Consider the following 26,095-nt stretch of genomic DNA (forward strand, 5'->3'; position numbering starts at 1 on the left):
ACTTCTAATTATATAAATTGACATAATTTTCGTGGGTCAGTGTCACTTTAAAGATCTTGTTTAATTTCTAAACTTAAATCTTAATTTTATAAGGCAGTAAATTTAATGTTTTTATTTTTTTTTTAAGGTTTTGAAAAACTATTGAATGACCTCAAAAGTCAAGATGAGAAATCCACATGGAATCCTCATGCAGTAATTGAGAACAATTGTGAAAGAATACTATTTCAGGATACAGTGGCAGATAAGACTTCATTTAAACAAGATCTTCCAATATTAAAAAATGAGAGCAAAACAGAAGGAAATATGTCATTATATGTAAATTTAAATGGCAACATAGGTACAAAAATGGTTCGAAACAGAAGAAATACTTTAATTGCTTTAAATGACCATCTTCACAAAAGTTTGGCCTCTGAGGTAATTTTAAAATAAACTTAAAAATATTGTTAACTTACCTTGTGAATGTTAAACTATTTTAACAATTTTTCACGCACACACACACTCTCACACACACACACTCTCACACACACACACACTCTCTCACACACACACACACACACACACACACTCACTCACTCACTCACACAGGAGTGAGACATATGGGCCAAACTCAGTCACCAAAGTCTCTCCCCATCCCCCACTCCAAACAATTTAAACAAAGTCTGTCCATATATATTCATTAGAGTTCATGTCAGGACTCCTGCCTGGTTTGCAGGTCCAAAAGTTAGGTATAGTTCGGAGTTCCTTGTCTGAGTGACTAATATAGGGCTGCATTTATCTGGCCCTCAAAATAAAGGGTTATTGAGCCTGGTATTGTTGCATAGGGTAGGCACCAATCATTCCTGGTTGTTGCAGTCCTTGACCCATTTGGCTCTGAGCTGCTGCCACTGCTGCCATCTGTGGCTAACCTGGAAGTCCTTGCCATGCCATTTGCATTCCCACTCAAACCAACTTCTCATCCTCTTCTGTCATTCCTTATATCTCTCCTTTGGAACAGCCTTTTCCATACCATTTTCCCTAAGTATAATTTCAAACTCCAAATTCTTGTCCATAATATTGACCATTTGGGTATTATACATCTGCATAAATTAGCCTTGCATCTGAGGATAACCTTGTGGATACCAATATCCCATCTGTTGGTATGGATACTGTGATTATTAGAATCACCTGCTTCTTTTACCTATGAGCATTTCACTATTTATTTGGCTAAATGAGAAGAATGAAAACTTCGCTGTGTGTGAGAAGTGTCGGGATAGGCTGGAGCGATTGGGGATGGAAGAAGACGTCTGGACTGTAGCGGATGAACTTTGGCAGGATTTCGGGAAAATGAAAAGTGACCTTCCTCTTTTGCAAGAGGAATTGGAAGTGCTCAGTAAGGAGGTTCTGGAAATTAAATTAGAGTTAAAAGGGTTGAATAGAGAAATTAGGACTATGGAGATTATTCTAGCTGAAGTAACAGAATTTAGTATAGCAGTTTCTTCGGTGATTGATGAATTGATGAAAAAATAAATAGTATGGGAGTGATTGGGAGTCAACACAATGAAAGCACAAGAGGTCTAGAAGAAACAAGATGTCGTGAGAGTGAGGGAGTAAGTAAAAGAGCATTGAGTAATGAAACTGGGAGAGTCATGCTGAATAGCATAGAAAATGAGGCCGTGAGTGACTCTTGTTTGGACTTGAATAAAATTGAGTGGTAAAATATATGGTGATTCTATGATTAAGGGTATGGAGAGCAGTATGCCTGAGGAGTGCTTGGCTGGTGGAATAGAGAGAGTGGCTTTAGCAATAAAGAGAGGGCATGATGCAGAAAAGATGATAGTTATGGTGGTTACAAATGACCTGAGTGGTGGTATAAATCAGGTAGCAAAAGATTTTTAAGAACGTTGTTAGATATCGTGAAGAAGAAAAGTGTCAATGGGAGAATAGAGTGTGTGCTGCCTCGTTTTGACAATTACGAGTTAAGTAGATGAGCGATGATAATGAATGATATCGTTGCAAGAATGTGCAAAAAAAAAAAGAGGTCTGGAGTGTGTTTGAAGAAAAAAGACAGCTATATGCAAGAGATGGGCTGCATCTGAACATGGGAGGTCATAAGCGATTGAAAAAGTTACTGTTTTCTGAACAAGTTGAAGTAATGGGCAGGAAACTAAAATTGAATAGATTGAGTGTAAGAGGGAGAAACTTACGCAGTGATTGTATGTTTGTTGATCCTTATTCGTGGAATAAATTGCAGAATAGACTGGATAAAAATCAAGAACTAAAGGGAATCTGCAATTTTTGTATACAAATGCAAGAAGCATTCGAAATAAGAGGGAAGAATTTTTGGCATTAGTCAGTGCAATCTCACCAAATGTTCTAGGCATTAGTGAAACTTGGCTGTCAGCAGATGTGGTCACTGGAATTGAATGTGATGGGTACAGTATTTTCATTCTATAAAGAAGATAGAATGGGGGTGGAGTACTATTGATGATAGCTGATGAGTTGCAGCCAATCAAGATGATAGTACATTTGAGGTGGTCTGGTGCGAAATAGTGACCAATGCAACCAAATATACAGTTGGTTGCTGCTATAGGCCAGGGAGTATAGGGGGTGATATTAAATTCATGCATCAACCAATTAGTGCAGTGAGTGCAGGGTTAGTGATTATTATGGGGGATTTTAATTATGGTGATATCAATTGGAAAGAGGAAATATCATGTGGCAAAAGGAAATGGAATTCATACATCTTCTACGAAATAATTACTCGAAACAGCACATAACTGAAGGGACACGTGGTGTGAGCGTGTTGGACCTGGTCATTGGTTCAGAGGATAGAGGGCTGCACGATGTGTAGGGTTTGTAGAGAGCTCCCAAAAAGATAAGTGTTATTTTGAGTAAAAATTGGCAAATTTGCTTGAATCTTAATGTAGTATTGTTTACTTTTGGTAACTTAGTGTGTCTGTGTGATTTTTGGTGTATTTTCTGCATTATTTAAATTAATATTTTGATAAGATACGATAGATAGAGTAGCACATGGCACTGATGAGAAAAAAAAACAATGCCGTCAAAATTGCCATCTTTGTTCAAAAATTTTAACATAAGGGAGTTTGTTCAGTGTAACGTCTGAGGGATGTACGCTTTGCAGAGAGCGGTTGGAGTTTGGTTCGATAATGATAGTGGAGGGAATATGTGCTGAAAGTGTAAGGAAAGTGAGGATTTGAAGTGTGTCTCAGGTCACGAGATTGATGTCGTTGTTGAAAGTCAGAATGTGATAGAGAATAGTGATATGATAGGAATTTGCAATGTAGTACCAGATAGCTTTGACAGCGGTGTTGAAAGTGAGAGTGAAAGTAAAAATACATAGCGAGAGAATGGTTTAATGGATAAAAAAAAATGAAGAATTAGTTGCAATGAGTGAGATCACACGGTTGCGCGGAGTGATAAGCGGCAGCTGGAGCATTTGCAAAATTGTTTACCAAGCACATCAGCTAATAAAAAGCAAATGTATGATAAGAAAAATAAGAGTATGATCAGGATGTAAGAAAAATGAAGGAGCGAGTGTTGTATGGTGATTTTTAGTAAGAGGTGTAATAGATGAGAATTTGTTAAAATTGTACTTACCAGGTGCGAAAATTAAGGATGTAAGTGAGTCTATAAGAGTGCAAAAGCAGAGAGTGAAAGAAATGATAGAAGTGGCAGGAATAAATGATTTAAAAGGAGAAAAAATTGCTATGAGAGAGAGAGAGAGAGGACTTAAAAGAATTACTAGAGGTAGCAAAAGAAAAGAGTGAGATAGTAGTGGATGGTTTGCATCTGAATGGATATGGTGTGCGGAGACTGGAAAACGTGTTGTTGAATATAGTGAAAGTGGATGTTCAGATTCAGGGAAACTAGAGGTATTAAAGGGGGGGGGTGAATATGCAGACCTCGCGGAGGCAGTTGAGTGTATAAATGTGTAACATGCCCGAGCTAGTAGGAAGGACAACAAATCAGAATGGGATAGTTAGCATAAGGATCAAGATAGGGGTGGGAGTAATGGGCTTTTGCATTTCATGTATACTAATGGCAGGAGTATTAGGAACAAGAAGGAAGAATTTTTGGCCTTAGGTGGCTCTTCCTGGCCACAGGTTATTGGCATTAGTGAAACATGGCTGACAGAAGATGATATAGCTAGTGGGATAGAATGTGAGAGGTATACTGTGTTCAGGAGGGGCAGGGAGAATAAAATGTGGGGGGAAAGTGTTATTGATGATAGCTGATGAACTGCAGTCAAGGAGAATAGAAGTTGAACTGCAGGATAGAGAAAAGAGCACATTTGAGGCTATTTGGTTTAAGATTGAGACTAGCAGAACAAATTATACAGTTGGGTGCTGCTATAGACCAGGTGATGGAATAGATGGTGGAGATAGTATGCATAAACAAATAGAAGCAATGAGTGGAAGGAGGATAATTATTATGGGGGGGATTTCAACTATGGTAACATTGAGTGGAAGGAGGAGAGAACACATGGGAGGAACGAATTGGATTTTGTGCAGTTATTAAGGGATAACTATCTGCGACAGCATGTAATGGAAAACACTTGGGGTTCAAGAGTACTTAACCTAGTAATTGCATCTGAGAATTTGACTGTTAATGAATATGACCATGATCACTCTCACCAATTGGTGAGACTATGATCACTCTCACCAATTGGTGAGAGTGATCATAGGGTCTTGACCTGGGAGGTGGTTAAATGTGTGGAATTTTCAATTAAGACAAGTTACATGTGGAATTACCATGCTGGTAAGTATGACAAGCTTAGGAGATTGCTTGGTTCAGTGCCATGGCATGTAAAACTGCAAGGGCTGGATGTTGATAGTGCATGGGAGGTGGTTAAGAAGCGTTTGCAGGAGATAATGGATGACTGTATACCTAGAGTCCGAATAGTAAATCAAGTAGGGGTTAAATGGATGAATAACACCATTAAGCTTGAGCTGCAAAAAAAAAAAAGAAACAACCGTGGAGGGAATTTATGGAGAAAGGTGACCTGCAGGCACGAATGGTATAAAGCGCAGGCCAGAAGGGTAACGAGTGTGGTAAGAAAAGCAAAAGCGGATTATGAAAGAAAATTAGCCATGCAAGCTAAAGAGAATCCCAAACAGTTTTTTCGATATGTTGCAAGTAAAAGAAAAAATGTATATGGCAGAATGATTTTAAACAACACTGATGGTAGGGAGGTAACAGAATCAGTTGATACAGTGAAATAACTGAGCGAGCACTTTAGAAGAATATATCATCCAGGTGGTGATATTGCAGGAATGAAGGAGATTACAAAACCATAATGTGAATACATCTGTGGAATTGGATACCTGCTCGTGTGATACGTGAAGCAGCTAAAGAATTGTCAGTGCCCTTGACCATTATGTTTAATTTGAGTCTTGGGTCTGGGTTAGTCCCGAGGGGATGGAAAGAGGGGAAAATAGTTCCACAGCATAGAGGAGGTTCCAAGACTGCTGTTGCAAATTACTGCTTACTGCTCTTACTCCTGATATGCTGATCAGTCATCAGCATATCAGGAGTCATTGTCAAGGTCTTGGAGAAAGTAGTCGAGAGGAAAATACAGGAATGGATAGATGAAAATGGGATACCGCATGTGGGACAGCATGGTTTTGTGAAGGGTAGATCATGCCTCAGTAACTTGCTCACGTTTTATAACACAGTGACAGCTGAACTAGATAAGGGTAATGGGTTAACAGTGACGGCTGAACTAGATAAGGGTAATGGGTTTACAGTGATTCTGCTGGACCTTGCTAAGGCCTTTGACAGTATATAACATGAAATTCTAATCAGTAAACTGCAGCATATGGGGATGAATATAGGGTTGGTGAGATGGATACGAGCAGAACCGTTGATAGGGTCTTTGCTGTCGCATGCAATTTCTATCTAAGCACCCCTGTAACGATCCAGGCATGTGTGGTTCTTTTACGATAATAAAAATTTAAATTATTTGAAATTTCTTAAATAAATTTTGACAGAACAGGCACACGTTGGTTCGCTAAATGTAACGAACCGGGGGTGTTGACTAGACAGGATAATCGTTAAAAACCCAAATATTCAAAAACTTCTCAAAAGTTAAAGCAAATTTTGATAAAGCCACTTCACTTTAATCGTTGAATATAATGATATAGGGATTATAGCCTTCTCCCCGACCCGAATCGCTAACAAAATTTAACTGAATTTTAATTAAAGCTAAAATTTATTTGAACTAAAGTTTAAAAAATTCTTGCATTTTACAAGTTACTAAATTCTTAGTAACTTGTAAAAATTTTTTAATAATTTTTGCACGTTATTGCAAAATAACTTTCAAAATTATTAAAACTTATATTAAATGTAATTTTATATAATATAAGTATTCAAATAATAACATCTTTACAGAATAACAGAAAATAAATTAAATTATATAAATATACTTGAAATTTTTTAAATTAAAATTTTACGGTTTTTGATTTCATATTCACAAAATTAGAAATAATGGTCTTAACGTCTAATTCCACACATATATCATTTTCAATAGCTATTAACGCCAAACTAACAAGCTTCTTTTATTGTGACATACTTGTTCTTAAGTAGGTTTTAATCAATTTCAACTTGGAAAAGAAACGTTCACTGCTCGCTACACTAACAGGTAAGGTTAATAGTATTCTTAAAGCAATTGAAAAGTTAGGGAAAGATAAATTATTGGACACAATAAAATTAAGATTATCGAAAGGGTTTTGAATATTTAAATTATCCTTCCGAAAAATATCCTGGAAAGCACATAACTCGTCATATAGTTCTATTGAATTTACTTGAATTTTTAAATGAATTTATGAATCTGCATTAATGAATGAAGATTCATAAATCTTCATTTATTAATTTGTAGTAATCTATACAAGAAATTGAAATTATCATGATATGTTTTTAGTTGTTGTAAGCGTTCTATTAACGAAAACATTGTAATGTCTAGAAGTGTATAAAACACATTCACTCTAAATTTATCTTCTGGCGATTGTGGCGTTTCGTCATGATGCTCGTGGTCAAATTGTCGTGTCTTCTTTCGTCGTCGAACTTCTGTACCAGTTTTAAATTCTTGTTCTTCATCCACCTCTTCACTCAGTTCTTTTGTCGTTTTTAGAACTTCTTTAAAATTTGTATCTGATCTATATTCTTGTAAGAATATTTTTAAGTTTTTGATAGATTCTAAAGCAAGTGTAATGTTCATATTTTTGTGTTGAAGCATTTTACTCATATTCTGTTAAGTAAATCATGCCAAGTTATAAGAGAGCAATTGATTACAAATAAATAAATTTGTAGTCCTTTATTTTAGCACATAATGCTTCATTGCTGAGTTTCTTTATTAAAATTATCATTATTTAAATTTTCAAAAAGTGCATTGTAAATTTCTCCTAACTGATATCATAGAGGGCAGATTGCATTAATTTTACTTTCCCATCACATTTCTGATGGCTGTTTCAATGTTAAATTTTTTACGAACTTTAAAAGGATTGTCCAATGTTTCTAAGAGAATGAAAAGAAGTTGTATATTTCTTGAATAATTGCAAAGAAACTAATTGTATCTGCATTCACTTGGGCTGCATCGTTAATGATTAAATTTAGAGTATGAGCTGCACATAGCACGTAAAATGCTTGAGGATTTTTGTTCAAAAGCAAATTTTGGAGCCTATATTTTTTCCCTTTCATATTTGCCCGATTGTCATACCCTTGACCTTGCATGTCTTCAATGGGAATGTTCCATTTTTCCAGTTGTTCCATTATTGTTGCATATAAACCACGTCCTGTGGAACCTGATATATCTGCAAAACCTAAAACGACTTTCCTGATCTTGACAATTCCATTGTCACAGGAAACGAAGCGAATAATAATCGTCATTTGTTCTGTTTTACTTGCATCAGGTGTGCAGTTTAAAATTACGGAATAATATTTAGATTTTCAATTGATAATAAAATTGTATCCCTGATTGCATTACTTAAAGTATCCAATATTTTATTTTGACTGTCTTTACTCAAATTGTGTACTCTATTGTTTCGTTTTAGGGCCCTTTCAACATGATTTTCCATAACGGGATCAAACTTTGCAACAGTTCGATTAATTTTAAAAAATTGCCGTTATTCCTTTCATATAATTTATCAGATGATCCGTGAAAAGCTAAATTTTGGCTACCAAGGAATTTTATAATTTCAATCAAGCGTTCTAAAACACTCATCCAATGTTTCTTTTCCATTTCATACATGCTTTGAGTCTGGCAATCAATGGTAGTTTTTTATCAAGTTCCTTCCATTTTAAGAAATTTTTCATCATCATCATCATCAAATTCCTGCCATGTACCCTCAAGGGGTGTACAGGATATGATAGTACTACATGAAAAAATTACATCATTATTAATTTCCTATCTACAATTTTCCTCCAAATCAGTCTGTTACTTGTCAAGACTCCAACATTATCAGATCTTATATTTCTATCGTCTAAAGCACTTTGTACCGTATCAATCCACCTATATCTTGGTCTTCCTCTGGGTCGTTTTGCTGCCAACCTGGCAGAGAACACTTGTTTTGCTAATCTTTCCTCGCCCATTCTGTTTAAGTGGCCATACCACCTCAGATTAGCTCTGCTAACGCATTCCTGGATGCTGACAATGTCAAGTTCTTTCCTAATATCCTCGTTTTTAATATGATATTGCCATTGATGCCATCTGTTCACGCCTCTAATCTTTCTCAGGACTCTCATATCTGTGGTCTCTAGTCTTTGGTCAAGTGTTTTACTTCTGACCCAGCTCTCAGATCCATAAGTTAAAACTGGTTTGAACACTGTTTTGTATACAGCTAATTTAGTGTTCCGACTAATTTCTCTCTTATTCCATATGAATTTATTCAATTGACTTCCCACCATACCAGCTTTGCTGATTCTGTTATCAATTTCTATATTTAATTTACCATCTTCAGTAAAAATCGTGCCTAAATAGCTGAAATGTTTTACTTGTTCCACAGGTTCTCCATTCACAACACAGTTGACATTTTCAATGATTCTGCCTAATTTCATTGTCTTTGTCTTTTTATTGCTGACCTTCATACCATATCTATTACAACAGCTATTCAATTTAGTCAGAGAATCTTGCAGACTTGTAGCAGATTTATTTAGAAGTATAACATCATCCGCATAAAGCAAAGAGCTGACATTAACATTTCCAATTTTGATATCATGTTTAATACCACTTTCCTTCATAATGTGATCCATATAGATAATGAATAACAGAGGGGATAATGTACATCCTTGTCTAACACCAGATTTAACATTAAACCATCTTCCTGTACTTCCTTCAATTCTAACTGCTGACTTACAACTCAAATAAAGACTAAGTATTGCTTGATATAATGCCCCATTGATACCATATAACTGCAGCGTATTGAATAGCTTCTCTCTTGGCACCTTGTCATATGCCTTTTCCAGATCGACAAAACTTAAATACAGATCTTTGTTATATTCCCATGCTTTCTCGACTATTTGTCGTAAAGTGAAGATCTGATCCTGACAGCCTCTATTTGGCCTGTATCCAGCTTGTTCTTCACCAAGCTTTTCTTCCACAATTCTTCTCAACCGTTTCTCGAGTATACTTGCATAGATCTTGCCAGGAACACTCAGTAAGGAAATACCTCTGTAATTCTCACATTCAGTTTTATATCCCTTTTTATATATGGGTACTATGAGAGCTCTACTCCAATCATCGGGAATTCGTCCCTCTGTGCAGGCTTTCTGAACTATGCAGTGCAGCCACTGTAAGACTCTTATACCACCATACTTCAGCATTTCTTGTCGAATATCATCTACTCCTGCTGCCTTTCCACATTTCAAGCCTTTGATAGCTTTTTCTACTTCTAGTATGGATATGTATTCCTGACTGCATGCCTGGTCAGTGTTTTTTACCACTGTGCTGTCATCACTGCTTGTTTCATTTAGCAGTTTTTCAAAGTAATTACTCCATACTTCAAGGATATCTTTTTCTCCTGTTTTCATGTCACCTTTATCATCTTTAATTCCTTTTACAGCACTCTTTCCTCCATTCTTAAACTTCTTCAACAACCTCCAGAATATTTTGCCACCTTCTTGATATTTATTTTCTATATTCTTGCCAAAGTCCTCCCATGACTTTTGTTTAGCTTGTTTTACACAGTGTTTAGCATTCTTGCATTTGTCTCTATATTCTCTAAGAGCACAAGCTGACTTATTTGACAGGAACTTTTGGTATGCTTTCTTCTTTTCCTTCACTGCCTCTTTAACTTCCTGTGTCCACCAGGGAGTTCTGATTTTTTTATCTTTACAGATAACCTCACCACATGCCTCTCTGGCAGAATCAATCAATGTTTTCTTCAGAGTTTGCCACTGAATCTCCAAGGTTTGATTCCTGTTCTCAAACTCTTTCATTTTTTCTTCAATAATCTTTGTGTATTTTAGCCTACAGTTCACATCTGAGAGCTGCTCAACTTTTATTCGCTTTAAAACTTTCTTACATGTTATTCTTTTCAATATGAAATTCAATTTTATCCTACTCAAGACTAAATAGTGATCACTTCCAATTTCAAATCCTCTGTACACTCTGGTGTCCTGCACCAGGGAGAAAACATCACTATCAACAATAACATAGTCAATGAGACTTTTCTTATTCCTAGCCTCTTCTCTCCATGTGAATTTGTGCACATTTTTATGTTGGAACATGGTGTTAGTAATAACCAGTCCATGTCCTGAACAGAAATCCAACAGATATTTGTCATTATTATTAGCTTTGCTCTTTTCTCCAAATTTTCCCAAAATATTTTTGTATGTCTCACAATCATTTCCTACTCTGCTATTTAGATCCCCAACAAGGACCAACTTTTCATTTTTCATTGTGTCAGTTGCTTTTTCTAAGCCTCAAAAAATTTCTCCACTTCTATCTTAGTAGAACCTTCTGTGGGACCATAGGCACAAATAAGTCTCATTGTCCAGTTCCCCATTCTCATATTTGCCCACATTACTCTACTTGAGACTGACTGCCATTCAAGAAGACTAGCCTCGTATTTTGTGTTGAATACTATGGCTACTCCTTCTTTTCCTTGATTGTCATTGCCTGAATATAACATTTTGTATTTATTGCTCAGAAAGATCTCACCAGTTTTGGTCTTTTTTGTTTCAGTCACCCCTATTATGTCGATCTGGTACTTATCTAATTCCTCAGCTAGCTCCATTTCTTTGCCATTCAGGCTTCTTACGTTGATAGTACCGATCTTTAACTCTGGTGATGTTGAGTTGGGGTTTATTTTCAGATTTGTTCCAGTAGCTGACTTTTCGCTGTTCACCCTGGTTCCCTGGCGAAAACAACGGGGGCCTTGTTTAACCGGGCGACTCCCCAGCCGGCATGAAATTTTGTCATGTTGTACCATCATTCTATATTTTGGTTTAACCAATAAGAATACAATTTGGTCGGCTAAATCCCAAATTGCCAGCCCATCCTCGTCCGTTCAGTATCCAAGTAGATACCCAACAGGGTGCACCACTAGAAGGTGAGAATTGGACATTAGGTCAGAAGCCCTGGTCGGTTCTCTGCATTCCTTTAAAGGCTATGTGGAGGTCTCCTCTCAGTTATACAGCTTTGACCCTTAAGCACCCCTTTTTAACTCACATGAAAGAAATTTTTCATGTGAGTTAAACTAGTCTCATGTCTATGCAAAGTTGTACTTACATTTCTTATAACCTTCTACAAGACTACTTGATTCAGTAGGTGAGAAAAGTTTGCAACAAAAGCAGAAAACAGAATTTAAAGTTTCGGAATAAATGAATCTTTTCATTATTGCAATTTTGCTGCTCTTTGCTATATGCTGCCTTAAAAGCATACATTTCAAGTTGGGCGAAATTCCAACTAGGTCATGGAATTCCAACATTCAATAAACTGAGTGTTTTTCCATCACCTGGAAAAACACTCAGTTTATTGAAGATTTGAAGTGGCTATTACCACATTCCATATCTGGAATAGGTCATCCTTATTCCCGGTAGCATCCCCTGCCTGTCAAAGAGTGTGTTCATGGGGCCGGTTTGCCTGCTTTGCTTCCTCTAACTTTACAGATCAAGTAAGAAGAGAAGCTAGATTATTTGATATTGTTGTTAATGATCTGATACAAATGGCTAACATACCTACCAGATAAACTCCATCATTCTTTCAGCATCCTAAACTTTTCCCTCTGAATGCAGTTGACATTAGCTCTTCTCTTGGGAATTTGAACCACACTTTGTCCATTTTTCTTTTTCTCCAGATTGTCTTTCTCCCATCCAATCTTAAGACAGACAGAAATCCTAAATATTGTTCTAGTACGTACCATTGTCTATAGGATAAGACTCCTATAGCACCACAATGGTACGAACTAGAATAATATTTAGGATTTCTATATATCTTTTCTATGGTCTGATTATTACTTCCATTCTTCTGATCTAAGCAACTATTCTGATTTAATAGCTGAAATTATTCTTGCCAAGGTGAGTGCCATTTTATTATCCATTGCAGTTAAAATCCCCAACCCCTGGTTTTCGACAAATATGACAAAGTAGTCCAAGCTAAAAGTGCAGCATACACTCAGTAGTTCAAAATAGATGTAGCATCTCACTCACTATAGACCATAATATTTGCAAAAAAAAAAAAAAATCTAAAGCTGAATTCATAACTAAAATGCATTGAGCCATCATACTCAAATGGTAGTTAAGCTATGTTCCTTGCCAAGGCTGTTGGGCAAAATTTCTGCTGTTTTCTTCTTTCCTCATCCTAATGGAACAACGACATCTCCTATAGATAGTAGCAGACCTCTTACATCAGTCTTCTCCTTCAACTGTTGTTCAGGTGACAAAGTCAGACTGCCTTCTGTTCCACAAACCATCCTTAGTATGCTGTCTCAGATCTGATTTTTCAACAGGAAATCAGAAAAATTACTCAGTAGTCTTGCATGTAAGTTTTTCATGTAGCACTATCATGATATCCTGTACACCCCTTGAATATACATGTCAGGAATTTGATGATGAACTGCATATGCTACGTTTTTAATTTTTGCCGCAGGAAAACTTAGTCATAACCCACTCATCAATGACATGCTTTATGATAGTTGCCATATCAAATAACATTCCTTTTTTTACAATAAATTACTGACCTGATTTTCATTATGCACTAACTTACCTGATTCTCTGCATGTTGTTTTTCATTTTCCTTGCTTACCTTTCTTGTTCTCCCTGTGTTCCTTTAAATGCTGCTGGACTTTCTGTAATTCTGTGTAATCTGTCTAATAATAATCTGCTTTAATGGTATGATTTCAGAGGTGAAATTTTCAATATCTTCTTCAGAGGGGGGGGGGGCCTTCTTATTCTTGATTTATTATTATTATGTGACACCTTTCAGGAACCAGGAATTGACGTATGGTAAGGATTGAAAAACAGGCAGAGAAGGCACAACCAGCTTGATGAACATCAGTGTACTCATGGTCTTCATTTGTAGAGAAGCTCTTGTAGATGTGATAATCAAGTTCATTTAGGAAAAGCCACGCTCACATTCAGCAGTAGAAATGGGGATGCTGTTGATAGTGTTTATTAACTGTAATAGTGCAGCAAGCATTTTCTTCTCTGTCAGGAATTCACAAAAACCTCTAACAACCTGTTGTTCTGGAATTCTTAGTCCCTTACACAAACTCCACTTCAGTCTCAACGAAAGTAACATTCCTTTCAGCACCGTCTGGCCAACATTCTGGATACAACACTTTTGTCCATTCTGGAATTTGCATTTCTTCTGCAGTTAGAAGGCGATTTTCCATTCGTTGTTTCAAGCAGTCATAAAATTTTGTAGGATCAAGAGAACGATTAACATTTATTAATCGACTGGTCACCCTCTTCTCCAAAGTCACTCCTTTAAAGTTCAGATTTTCAACTGCTTATACAGCTTCATGATAAAAAAGGCCTGTCATTGACTTTCTGTCTTCAAACAGCTGAATCTGCCTTGATATACTGCTACGAGCTTTTGTAGAGTGTGATATCCCTTACTTGCAGTTCAACACTAAGCTCTGACAATTCTTGGAGAGCATCACACATCAATCCAAGATCCAAAACAAAATCAACACTTATTATTTTCTTCAAAAAGACCTTCATACATTACTCTTTCAGACTTGCCTCTGTTTTCAACTTGGTTTGCTGCTGTAAAATGAGCCACAAGTGTTTCATAATCTTTCCACACTGCGGAAACACTTGTAACACTAAAAGCCAGTGCCGTAATGAGGGCGAGGCGAAAGAGGTGCCTGCCATGGGCGCAACTAGGTTTGGGGTATGCAAAATGTTAAAAATAGATAAATAGATATAAAAGTCCGCTATTTTATATTGTATTTTTAAATTTCGGCAATACGCGCTTTAGACATACAAATTCTGCAACACAGCGGAATTCCGCTACATTTGGTAACACCGGTGAGTTCCAATTCGTCTCGAGTTAGATGGCAACAACGGTGCCTAATATCACGACTTGAATCACTTGAACATAACATTTCCTTGCAATTGTCTCGTTTTTGTCTCAAGTAAATTGTTGTCGCACCATTAATTATTAATGAATGTATTTTCCCATTTTATGATTTTGTAGAATTTTGTATCTCCAAATTCCCGTCTAATCATAAATATTTGCATAGACAATCTAATACATTCTTCCGTTATCCTCCTAATGTGTATCTACCCATCCCAAATTTATTACCTTCCATATTATAATTTTAATCCCTTTATGATCTCCTTCTATATCATTCCATCTACCTGAATCCCTCGTTTCATGACCCACCCACAAAAATTATTCGCCAGCCTTTATTTACACCCATCAAACCCAGGATCCAATGAAAATCCCAATTTTCCCGCCCTCAGTATTTCCATTTGTCTCTACTTTTTGTAGATAGGAGAATTTCAAAAATCATGTAATTAATATTAGTCTTGTTGTTATTCATAAGATCAGTTGTGTTGTTGCTGTGTCGTAATTATTATTAGATATTTTCGCTCTTTTGTGGAACAAAACACACTGAAAAAGACAGATAATTTTGTTTATATACAACATACTGGCATACTGAGTAAGTACTATAAATAATTATATTAATAAAAACACATATTTAAATTAAAAAACACTTCTAGGGTAATATGCCACCAAATAAACCTTCCTGTGCACACTTTAAAAAATAAGAGAAAACAGATTGAAAATATAAAGAAAAATATAACTCCAATTGATATTTTTATTAAAAATTCATTTACACCTCTAGTTCATTCAAGCTTAACTGAATTAAATCTGCCTTCTACAAGTAGTCATGTTTCATGTGAAATTGAAACAGAACAGAAAAGTACAATTGAACATCATAACCAGGAAATCGAGAAGCAATGTAATAATGATAATTATACGGTGGATGTTAAATTAGAAAATATTGATAATGCAAAAATCATTGATCCCACAGCATGGCACATAACCAATAGTAACATACAAATATTTGTTCAACATGGACCCGAGTTGTGTGATAATGTGTTTATCCTGATACAGAAAATCGGCATTTTGATAACAAATGGTTTGTAAAAACCATGTCAAATGGAGAACAACTACTCAGAAATTGGTTGATATATTGCAAGTGAAAAGATGCACTGTTCTGTTTTCCATTCTTTTTGGAAAAAATCAGAATGTATGGAGAACTGTGGGGTTTTGCAACTGGTAGCATTTGAATCATATGTTACCACGTCATGAAAATACATTATATCATAAAAAAATGATGTTGAATGGAAAACTTTCAAATCAAAAATTAAGAAAGGTGGTTTTATAGATGATCAGTTACAAGAAGCAATTTTAAAAGAAAATGAAAAGTGGAGACATATTTTAAAAGTTATTTTGGATGCCATTCTGCACTGCGTTAAAAAAAAAAAAAAAAAAAAAAAAAAAAAAAAAAAAAAAAAAAAAAAAATATATATATATGATGATGCTTTCAGAGGAACTTGTGAAAAAATTTATCATTCCGAATGTGGAAAATTTTTGAACATGATAGAATTAATTAGTTCATTATGATCCTATTATTTTCAACATATTGAAAGTCATAAGAAAAATGAAGTTAATTATTTCAAATATTCAAAAAAGCAAAATATTTTTCTATTTTATTTGATAGCACATCTGACACTTCAAACCAGGAACAGATAACTCAAATTTTGCGCTATGTTAACATTGATCCTAACACGGATAAATGTAGCATTGAAGAAACCTTCATAGATTTTATTGTGATAAATGAAAAAACTGGCAAAGCACTTGCGAATGACATCGAAAAAAAGTTAATATCAGAAAGTTAATATTAGAAATATAAGAGGACAGTCATATGATAATGGAGCGAATTTTGCAGGTAAATACAAGGGGTACAAGCCAGGATATTACATTTAAACAATACGGCGAGGTTTGTTCCATGTACTGCTCACAGCCTTAACACGTTTGCTGCCAACTAAAGTGAAAATGCTTGGCTTGTGGAGCTAGCAGCAAAAGTGTGTATACTCGTAGATGGTATAAGCCACACAAGCCAACTACGAATATACTTGTATGTCGATTACCACCGGCAATGAGATTACCCGTACTGACCTTGAAGAAGTGAAATTGCTTGGCGTACGGGAACAAACTATGCCCGAGTAGCATAGCAGTGAACGTGTTAATTTAATAGGCATTCATACTGCACAAACATCTGTTCAAGTGAAATCATGTTTTGGAACTATTCAACAATTGTTTAACTTTTTTATAAATTCTACTAGTAGATAGGATGTTTTAAAGGAAAAATTATCTGTTAGTCTTAAAGGTTTAAGTGACACGAGGTGGTCCATGAAAGCCAATGCGGTAAAAGCCTTAGGAAATCAAATGCCTTTAACAAGTTACAGTAGACTCAGTAACAAATGCTCGAATGTCGCTAAAATTATTAACAAAATTTAATTTTGTTGCACTGTTAATATTTTGGGATACAATATTAGGAAAGGTAAAGTAAATTTACTTCTACAAAAAAAAAAAAAAAACCACAGTCGAAAATGTTAAAAATGTTAAAGATAAAAGCTCTAAAATATGAAATTCAACAGTACCGAAATGATTTTTTCGATTTGCTTCACAATTTGGCAAAAAGTTTAGCCGAAATAATAAATACTGAAACTTTCAGAAAAGAGACTGTGCAAAATAAAAAATATGCCTGGTGAGAAAGCTACTGATGATTTGTTTGCCATGAATGAAACTGAATTACTAAAAAAAGAAATGTGTGAAGTTTTAGATCTAATACTCATACAACTCAATGATAGATTTATTGCTTTACAAAAGGTTACAAACAACTTCAGTTTTTAAATGGACACACTTTAAAAATTATGCAGCTAGATGATCTCAAACGATGTGCAGCTGACCTGGCATTGAAATATAATAGCGACTTTGATGCTCCAGAATTTTTATGTGAAATTGAGTTTCAAATATCAAGCCATGGAAGTTTTTGAAAATTTAGGCGATATGGACGCTTTTCAAATTTTGCAAAAAAAAAATTACCAACTCTGATTACAAAACATGTATCCAAATCTAGACATAGCATTAAGGATTTTCATAACAATGCCTGTAACAACGGCTTCCTACAAACGTTCGTTTAGCAAATTGAAAATTGTAAAATTGTACCATCGTTCTTCTATTGGACAAGAGTGATTGTCTAATAGAAGAGCTATAATATCTACAATGTCTATAATATCAATTGAAAAAGATATTGCAAAAACATTAAATTATGACGATATAATAGATGTGTTTGCAAATGAAAAAAATGAGAAAATTTTTTTAATAAAATATGCTGAACTTATGTTTTTATTATATTATTTTATATTATACCTATGTCGTGTATTTCTTTAATCTATTTGTCATTGAATATGAATAAAAATTTGTTCTTATTTAATATATTATTTATTTATACAAATACATAATTGGATTTACAGGCAACTCATTTTGATTGGGTTAATAGTAAGTATTTAACATATTGCATTTAGTAAAATATAACTTGTTACGTTTAAATTTTTCAAAATTTTTGGGTTGGGGAGGGCGCACAAGTTAGACACTTGCCACAGTTGCTTCATACCCTTGTTATGAACTGCTAGAAGCCACCCAGCATGTACTTAAAACTGTTCCAATTTTGAAGATTTCCCTGTCAAGATCTTCAGCTACTTTGCCTAGTTCTCTGAAATTTTTGGGTGACTGGTGATAGAGACAGTAAAGTTTGTCAAGCAATGACTTGAAGTGGTTGATTTGTTCTGGGAAGTCTTTTTATAACATCTCCAACAGAGAGCTCAAGTCTATGGTTGGCACAATCCCAAACTAAAATGTGAGGATAACGTTCCTTAATCAAATCCACTACTCCTTTTTTCATACCCAACATCACAGCTGCTCCATCACAGGCAATGGCAACAAGATTTTTCTTCAAATAATCATCATATAACGATAAAATTAATATCCTGCTATGCTCCAACATCTGTAGCTGATAATCAAGAAATAGAAAATTTTTACACAAATCTTGAACAGGCATTAAATTACAAGTCAACATACACATTCGTTGGTGGTGACTTTAATGCCAAAATAGGATGTGGACAAGAAGATGAAAGTTTATAGGACCATATGGCCTAGGAGAAAGAAATAGAAAAGGAGAGAGATTAGCTGAATTTGCTGCAGCTGAACAACTCTTTATCCTGAACACTTTTTTCAACAAACGCCTAGGAAGAAGATGGACTTGGCAATCACCGAATGGAGACACAAAAAATGAAATTGACTACATTTTAACAGACTGTATAAGACTGGTATAAAATGTTGGTACAATAGGCAAAACATACTTCAACATCGATTCTGACCACAGACTTCTCAGAGCCATTATAAGAATAGACCACAAAAAAAGAACAACATATCAGGGCAACATCAAACCATAAAAGACAACCCAAACAAATAGACTTCCACAAGTTCAGGAAGTATATAGAAGAGACCGAATGGACTATTAAAAACTGTTACATAAATGATGACTATATTGACTTTATTAATAAATTCAATCAGTAGAAGAAAAAAGAAATTCCTGTGAAAGAAAAGAGAACGACTCTCACCTCAAACTATAGAACTATTGAAAAAGAGAAAAGAACTGAAGAAATCTGCAGAAAATATTCTAGAATACAAAATTATCTGTAAGTTACTAAGGAAAAGAATTTCAGAAGACGCTTTCAGGATACAAAAATTAAGAGAAGCAGTGCAGGCAAAAACCAGCCTGAAAAAAATAGAGAAAGACTTAAATTTTAAACAGTCAATTCCATCTGCTTTACAGGAGAAAAATGGAGAAAAACATACTAATAGAAAAAGGATAGAAGAAATTGTGCAGAATTTTTATAATGATCTCTGTGCAGCTAAGTGCCAAGTTTCAGAACCTGCCATTCCAAAACCAAGCAATATATATCAGATCTACTTCCAGAAGAAATAGAACATGCTCTTAAGAAAATGAGTAAAGGTAAAGCCTCAGGACTTGATCATGTTAAGGCTGAAGAAATCCAACAAGGTGAACCAATTATTTTCAAAGCCTTGGCTGCCAGATTCACGTGGTACTTCAAAGAAAAAGATTCCAGAGTAATGGAAAACCTCAAAAACTATACTTCTATTCAAAAAAGGGAACAAGGAAGACATAAACTATCGTCCAATCCATTGGTCGCCAAAGGGGTCGATTCAGGCTCAGGGGTCAATTGGGGGTCGACAGAAAAATATAAGACATCATTGTATGGGTAATATTTAATTCGGTTAACTTGGATTACCTCCATGACAAAAGACATGGAGGTAATGACAATGCAATTAAGAGTGAATCGTGGGATCAGTACCTCCATCTTACAGTTCCATGAATAGGACCTGTAAGATGGAGTGAGGTCATGAAAATAGTTACTGAGGCCAATCAAGTAGGCCAAAATTACATATTTACCAATAAACGGATGTTGGTGGTTCCTGCCGGTGGGAGCGAGATTGCAACACATGCGCGGTTCTTATTTACTGATACTTACAAGTATTCGATCCCAGTCTCATTTTTGCGCATCGACATACAAGTGAGCGCTAATGTTCTAAAATTTATCAACATACATATTATAATTCAATCGTTATTCATTCACGAACTAAACTTCTCTATGTTGAAGAGTTGAGCAGCGCTGGTAGTAATACCAGTGATATTAATACCAGTAGTTTATTAATATCACTGGTAATAGTAATATAATAATATATACTATATTATACATACAATAAACACTGTAACTATAAAATAAACAATCTAAAAACTCACATAAGCTCTTTTTTTTGCTTGTCCTATTATAATTACGTAATAGTAAAATATAGGGGGTCTATAACAAGTCAAACTCTTGAAGGGGTCGACGGGCAAATAACTTTGGCGACCCCCTGGTCCAATCTGTCTACTCTCTCACATGTATAAGATCATGAACAGAGTCCAAAACACTCTAGAAGACAACTCCAGCAGAGAGCAGGCAGGATTCAGAAAATGTTCTCCACAATAGATCATATCCAGGTCATTTCACAACTAACAGAAAAATTCAGAGAATACCGAATCCCTTTGTTTCCTCTTTATTGATTTTAAAAAAGCATTTGATACCATAGAACACAATGCAGTCATCAGTGCCTTACTGGAAATAAATGTGGCCTCTACTTATATCCATATGATAAAAGAAATTAACAAAAATCAGACCACACAAATAATCCTATTTGATCAACCTATAAATATAGATGTAAAGAGAGGGGTCTGCCAAGGCGATGTGATCTCCCCAAATATATTTATGAGCACTTTAGAATACATTCTGAAAAAAATAGACCTAAACAGAGGAATAAGCATAGATGGTGAAAAGCTACAAATTCTAATGTTTGCCGATGATCTAGTACTGATTGATATCCCACAACCTAGAAGAAATGGGTGAAAAAGTATACACAAACAGCAGTAAGATAGGCTTAGAAATGAATCTAGAAAAAACAAAATGGATCAAAAACATCTACACAAGTGACATTCACCTATGTATTGATAACATTCCTATAGAACAAGTTGACTCATACAAGTACTTAGGAATAAAAATGAGTAACGATTTATCTGAAGAACTAGCAAAAAAGAGAAAGCTGCATGGCTATCATTCAACAGACTAAAAGAAACACTTACTGATCCAAATCTTGACATCTATCCCAAGGCAAAACTATTTAATAGTGATATTCTACCATCATTCACATAAGGATCAGAAACATGGAACATGACAAGAAAAGAAGAGACTCTCAGAATAACTCTGCATGCAATAGAACGCAGGATTTGTAACATCAGCAGAATGGAACATGTTAGAAACACGGAATTAAGAAAGAGATCAGGCATAAAAGATGTGGTAACCACAGTATATGAAAGCAGGATGAGATGGGCAGGTCACATGGCCAGACTCAACGATAACAGATGGACATATAGAATACTCAACTGGCAACCAAGAATAAAGAGAGAACCAGGAAGACCACCTACAAGATGGGAAGATCCACTAGTGAAATTTATGGGTATAACATGGAAGAGAGAGACTCGAGATCGAGATCGTTGGAGGCATCTTTGTGACCTGCCTCCAACGGGTCCATCAAGGTAATCATCATGAAACCCCAATTCATTAAAAGTATTCATCAAGCTATGGAAAATACCTTGAGCAGATACATTTTCTCTCTTGTCTTGTCAGATGTCATCTCCTTCCAGGAGGTTGACTACCATGGACTTCCACCATGTACAGTTTTGTGCTTCTCTTTTGCATTCTTCATAGGACAAAAAGGTCCAGTCCTTAATATTTCCCATCCTATCTGTTCTTTGTCTTCCTCTTCTTTTTCCTTGTATCATTCCTTCTAGAAGGGTTTTGTAGGTATTCATGCCTTAGTATGTGATCAAGGTAGGTGGTTTTCCTTTTCTTAATAGTTTTCAACAGATTTCTATCTTCTCCAATCATCTCTAATATTTCTAAATTAGTTTTTTTTGGCAGTCCATGGGACTCTAAAAATTCTTCTGAGGATCCACACCTCAAAGGCTTTTCGTTTATTTTTACAATATTTTGATATTGTCCAGGTTTCTGCTCCATATAGCAGTGTCGACCATACGTATCATTTGGACAGCCTAATTCTTGTTTTTTGTGTGAATTTCCCTTGAGGTCAGAATGTTTTTCATGCTAATGAAGGTTGATCTAGCAATTTCTATTCTACTTAATATTTCCTTATCACACTTTCCATTCTCTGTAATTGGATATCCAAATATATATTACTCTCTACTTGATCTAAATTTTTTCATCTTCATGTTTATATCGGGTATCTTCCCTTTTTCTCTTGTTACCAGCATGGTTTTAGTTTTTTTGAAGTTGAAATTAAGTCTATATTTTTCACTTAGCTTCAGCATCTGTTCTAGTAGGTTTTGAAGACCTTTTTTATTTTAAGCTAGCAGTACTGTATCATCTGCATATCTTAAGTTGTTTATATTACTGCCTCCTATGCTGACTCCTTTAAATTCTTCTAATTGCTGGAAGATATTTTCAGTATAGAGGTTAAACAATATAGGAGAAAGAACACAGCTTTGTTTGACACCCTTCTTTACTGGGAATTCCTCTGAGATTTCTCTCGATATTTTATATTGAGGCAGTTTGCTCCCAATATAGATTTATCAGTAATATGGTATCTTTACCATCTACTCCTAAATTTCTGATGCATTTGATTAGTTGCTCATGTTGTATATTGTCAAAGGCCTTTGTGTAGTCAATAAAACATAAGTAGACTTCTTTCTGCTTCTCCAGATATCTTTCTATAATAGTTCTAATGCTGAAGAGTCCTTCTCTAGTTCTTTTATTTTCCTGAAAACCAGATTGTGTTTCATTAATTTCCATTTTGAATTTATGTTTATTTCTTTCTAGGATGATATATAACATACTTTTGCTATCTGACTGATCAGACTGATTGTTCTATACTCTTCACATTTGATTGTCTTTGATTTTTTTTTAGGTATTGGTAGGAACGTTCGGTGCTTAAAATCTTTTGGTGGGTGTCCAGTTTCGTATATTTTGTTACATATGTCAGTCAGTGATCTTATAGCCTTATCATCTAAAGCCTTTAGATATTCTGCCATAATTCCATCCATTCCTGGAGCTTTTCCTGGTTTCAGTTTCCTGATTTCATTTGTTACTTTCCAGGTAAGAATAGTAGGCCCCTCCAAATCTTCTTGCATTGGCTTATCTATTCTATCATGATTGTAGAGTTCCTTTGAATATTCTACCCATCTATCCCTTATTTTGTCTTTCACCATTTGGATGTTTCCACTGGTATCTTCAATGCAATGAGAGCCTACCCTTTTGCAAGATTTGCTAGTTAGCTCCTTAACTTTTTCATGTTCTCTGGTTTTGTGCTTTTTTGTCCAGAAGTTCAATTTCCTTGCATTTGTTGTTGAGCCATAGTTCTTTTGCAATCCCACATTCTTTCCTGATCTCCTTGTTTAAGTTCTTATATTCAAGCTATTTTTTTGTTTCTTTCCTCCATCATTTTCAGTATTCATCTTGCATTCATCCAGGGTTTACTTATCTTCTTCTCAAATTTGGGAGTTTTTTTGTTTTACTGCCTTTTTTATGCCGTCTTTAAATTTCTGCCATCTATCCTCAATCTCATCTTTAGGGTAAGGATACTTGGTGGGATCAGAAACATTGACAGTAGTGGATTGTGCCCAGTTCCTTTAAAAATTTATCTTGTATTTCTTGATTTTTACGGGAGCCGAGATCATATTTTCTATATTTATAGGTTTCATTGTTTTCTTTAATTTTATTGCTGCTTTCATGACCACAGGGTTGTGGTATGATCCAATATCAGCCCCTGGGTGTGTTTTGGCTTGTAAGATGTTATTCTGGAATCTTTTTTTTAATCATTATATAGTCAATCTGGTTCCTAGTCTCCGGGACCTTTCCATGTGTAAAGTCTTCTAGAAGGGTGGCTAAATAAAGTATTTGCTATTACCAGATTGTTTTCTTCATAGAACTGTATTAATCTTTATCCTCTTGGATTTCTATGTCCCAGGCCCTGGTTTCCCATGCAGGAAGAGATCTTTTCTGAGCCTACTTTAGCATTTAGATCTCCCGTAACGACAGTTGTCACCTGATTTAGCATTGTTTAGTGCATTTTGAATGTCTTCATAGAAATATTCTACATCGTCATCTAGGTAATCAGAAGTAGGTGCATATCTTTGGACAATAAAAATATTAAAAGGTTGAGGTGCTATTTTTAATGCAATTATCCTGTCACTTATGGGCCAAAATCCAAGTAAGGATTGCACAATCTTATTTTTTAGTACAAATGCTACTCCATTCCTATGACTGTCTCCACACGAGTATATAATTGAATGGCTCTTTCTGTTTATTTTTTCATATTAGTCCATTTGACTTCACTGATACTAGCAATGTAAATTTTCATTGTTTCAAGTTCCTGTATAAGGTTATCTAACTTCCCAGCTTGATATAAGGTCCTTACATTCCAAGTTGCAAGCCTTAAGAGAAGATTCTTGGTTTTCAGATGTGAAGGATCAGGAGATACCCTCCCTGGAGGGTTTAAAGTATCTTTGTCACATGCTATTTTCATAATATCTGTCTTACATTCCTGAGTTTCTTTCTGTTCTTCCCTGTAATGTTTCCAAGAGACAAAAGTTGCAGAGGGTCCAACGTTGTCTCTGTTGCTTAAATCCGACATGGTTCTGTGTTTCAAGGTTACGTGGTGAGGTTCCTGTCTCTTCTCTTCTACGGTGACTGGCCACATCTCTGTTTTGTCTCGGAGTGTGCCCGGACCATGTCACAGTTTGTTGTCATGCCTTCGTTACCACTGTCAAATTAAATTTTGTTCATCTTCATTATAGCATAAAATGCTGATATCCTCATTTAGTTTTGCATGCCAGTCGAGGCATGGTCCCAGGTTGTGGCCACTGGTGCACTCTACCAGCTACTTGGAGCCATAAGTGAGAGTTGCATGAGCAGTGGGGACCAATTCCACCCAGCCACCAAATATTTTGATGTGACTGCTGAGCAGGCAGAGGTGCTACCCCTCTACCCATACCTTACACCCCAACTCTAACTCTACAATGTCAATAAAAATATTTGTGTGTTGCTCCATATCAGGTAGCATTGTGTGTACATATATTATTAATGATGACAACTGGCTAATAGTGGTGCTTTCGTCAGTCAAAAGGGAAATCTCACAGTTTGACTCTATTTTTTTAAAAAGGGTTTTTTTTTTTTTTCATTTCAGTTCCAATATATTATAATTTGTTATATTCATACAAGCATTTGTAGAATATAGAATTCAACCCATGTAACTGCCATTCAATTCTTGGAGGTCAATTTCTGATTCAAAGTCATTGAAAGCCTGGGTTTTCTTTGCAACTTTATATGCTGCTCTGAAGATTCTACAAGTGACTTCTTTCTCATGTTCAAATGCTTTTGAATAAGCTACCTCCAGTTTTCGTTCTTTTGCAGATTCTATAATTTTAGCAGCAGCAATGTGAGATGAACTGTTCTTATGATTGAATTTTTTTATGTAGTGAAGTCATTTGCTCTTTTTTATTCCTACCATAATGAGAAATTTGAATATTTGCCCATGACATTGAAATATTCATACCTTGCATATTCCTTTCTACTTCCGAACTTGCAACTTCCTTACATATTTTACAGCCAGTGTTTTATTCTCCAGCAACAGGCATTCATTTTTGTTGCAAAAATCAGCTTTTTGGTCTAGAGTCCAATAGTCCAACGTATTTACTTGTCGTTGTAGCAACCATAGCAGCCACGGTTGTTTTATCCCTCCAGTTTTTGTATCACTGTCCATCAGGTCTGTTTTTACCCTGTCATTACACTTACTGTTCTCGAGCTTTAACTTTTTAGTTGCTGGAGCTGAAGAGAAAAATTGTTATTTTACTATTCATCGCGTAAAACTGGTGAAACTTCCATGAAACACGTTAATCTCACTCACTTATCGTAAAAGTGCGACTATACTTGCATAGAGAAG

General features: G+C 35.4%; 1 protein-coding gene across 1 annotated transcript in view; it reads left to right on the forward strand.

The window, feature by feature from the left end:
- Positions 1-26,095, forward strand: part of LOC150099030 (metal cation symporter ZIP14-like) — a 281,749-nt gene that overhangs the window by 93,697 nt on the left and 161,957 nt on the right. Inside the window, exon 5 of the mRNA XM_090405794.1 lies at positions 128-414. Coding sequence (XP_090261920.1) covers positions 128-414 — 287 coding nt within the window. The remainder of the gene's footprint in view (positions 1-127; positions 415-26,095) is intronic.

This window comes from Typopeltis vanoorti, chromosome 15, assembly GCF_054136105.1.
Source record: "Typopeltis vanoorti isolate ZY-2024b chromosome 15, IOZ_Tvanoo_1.0, whole genome shotgun sequence".
NCBI lineage: Eukaryota > Metazoa > Arthropoda > Arachnida > Uropygi > Thelyphonidae > Typopeltis > Typopeltis vanoorti.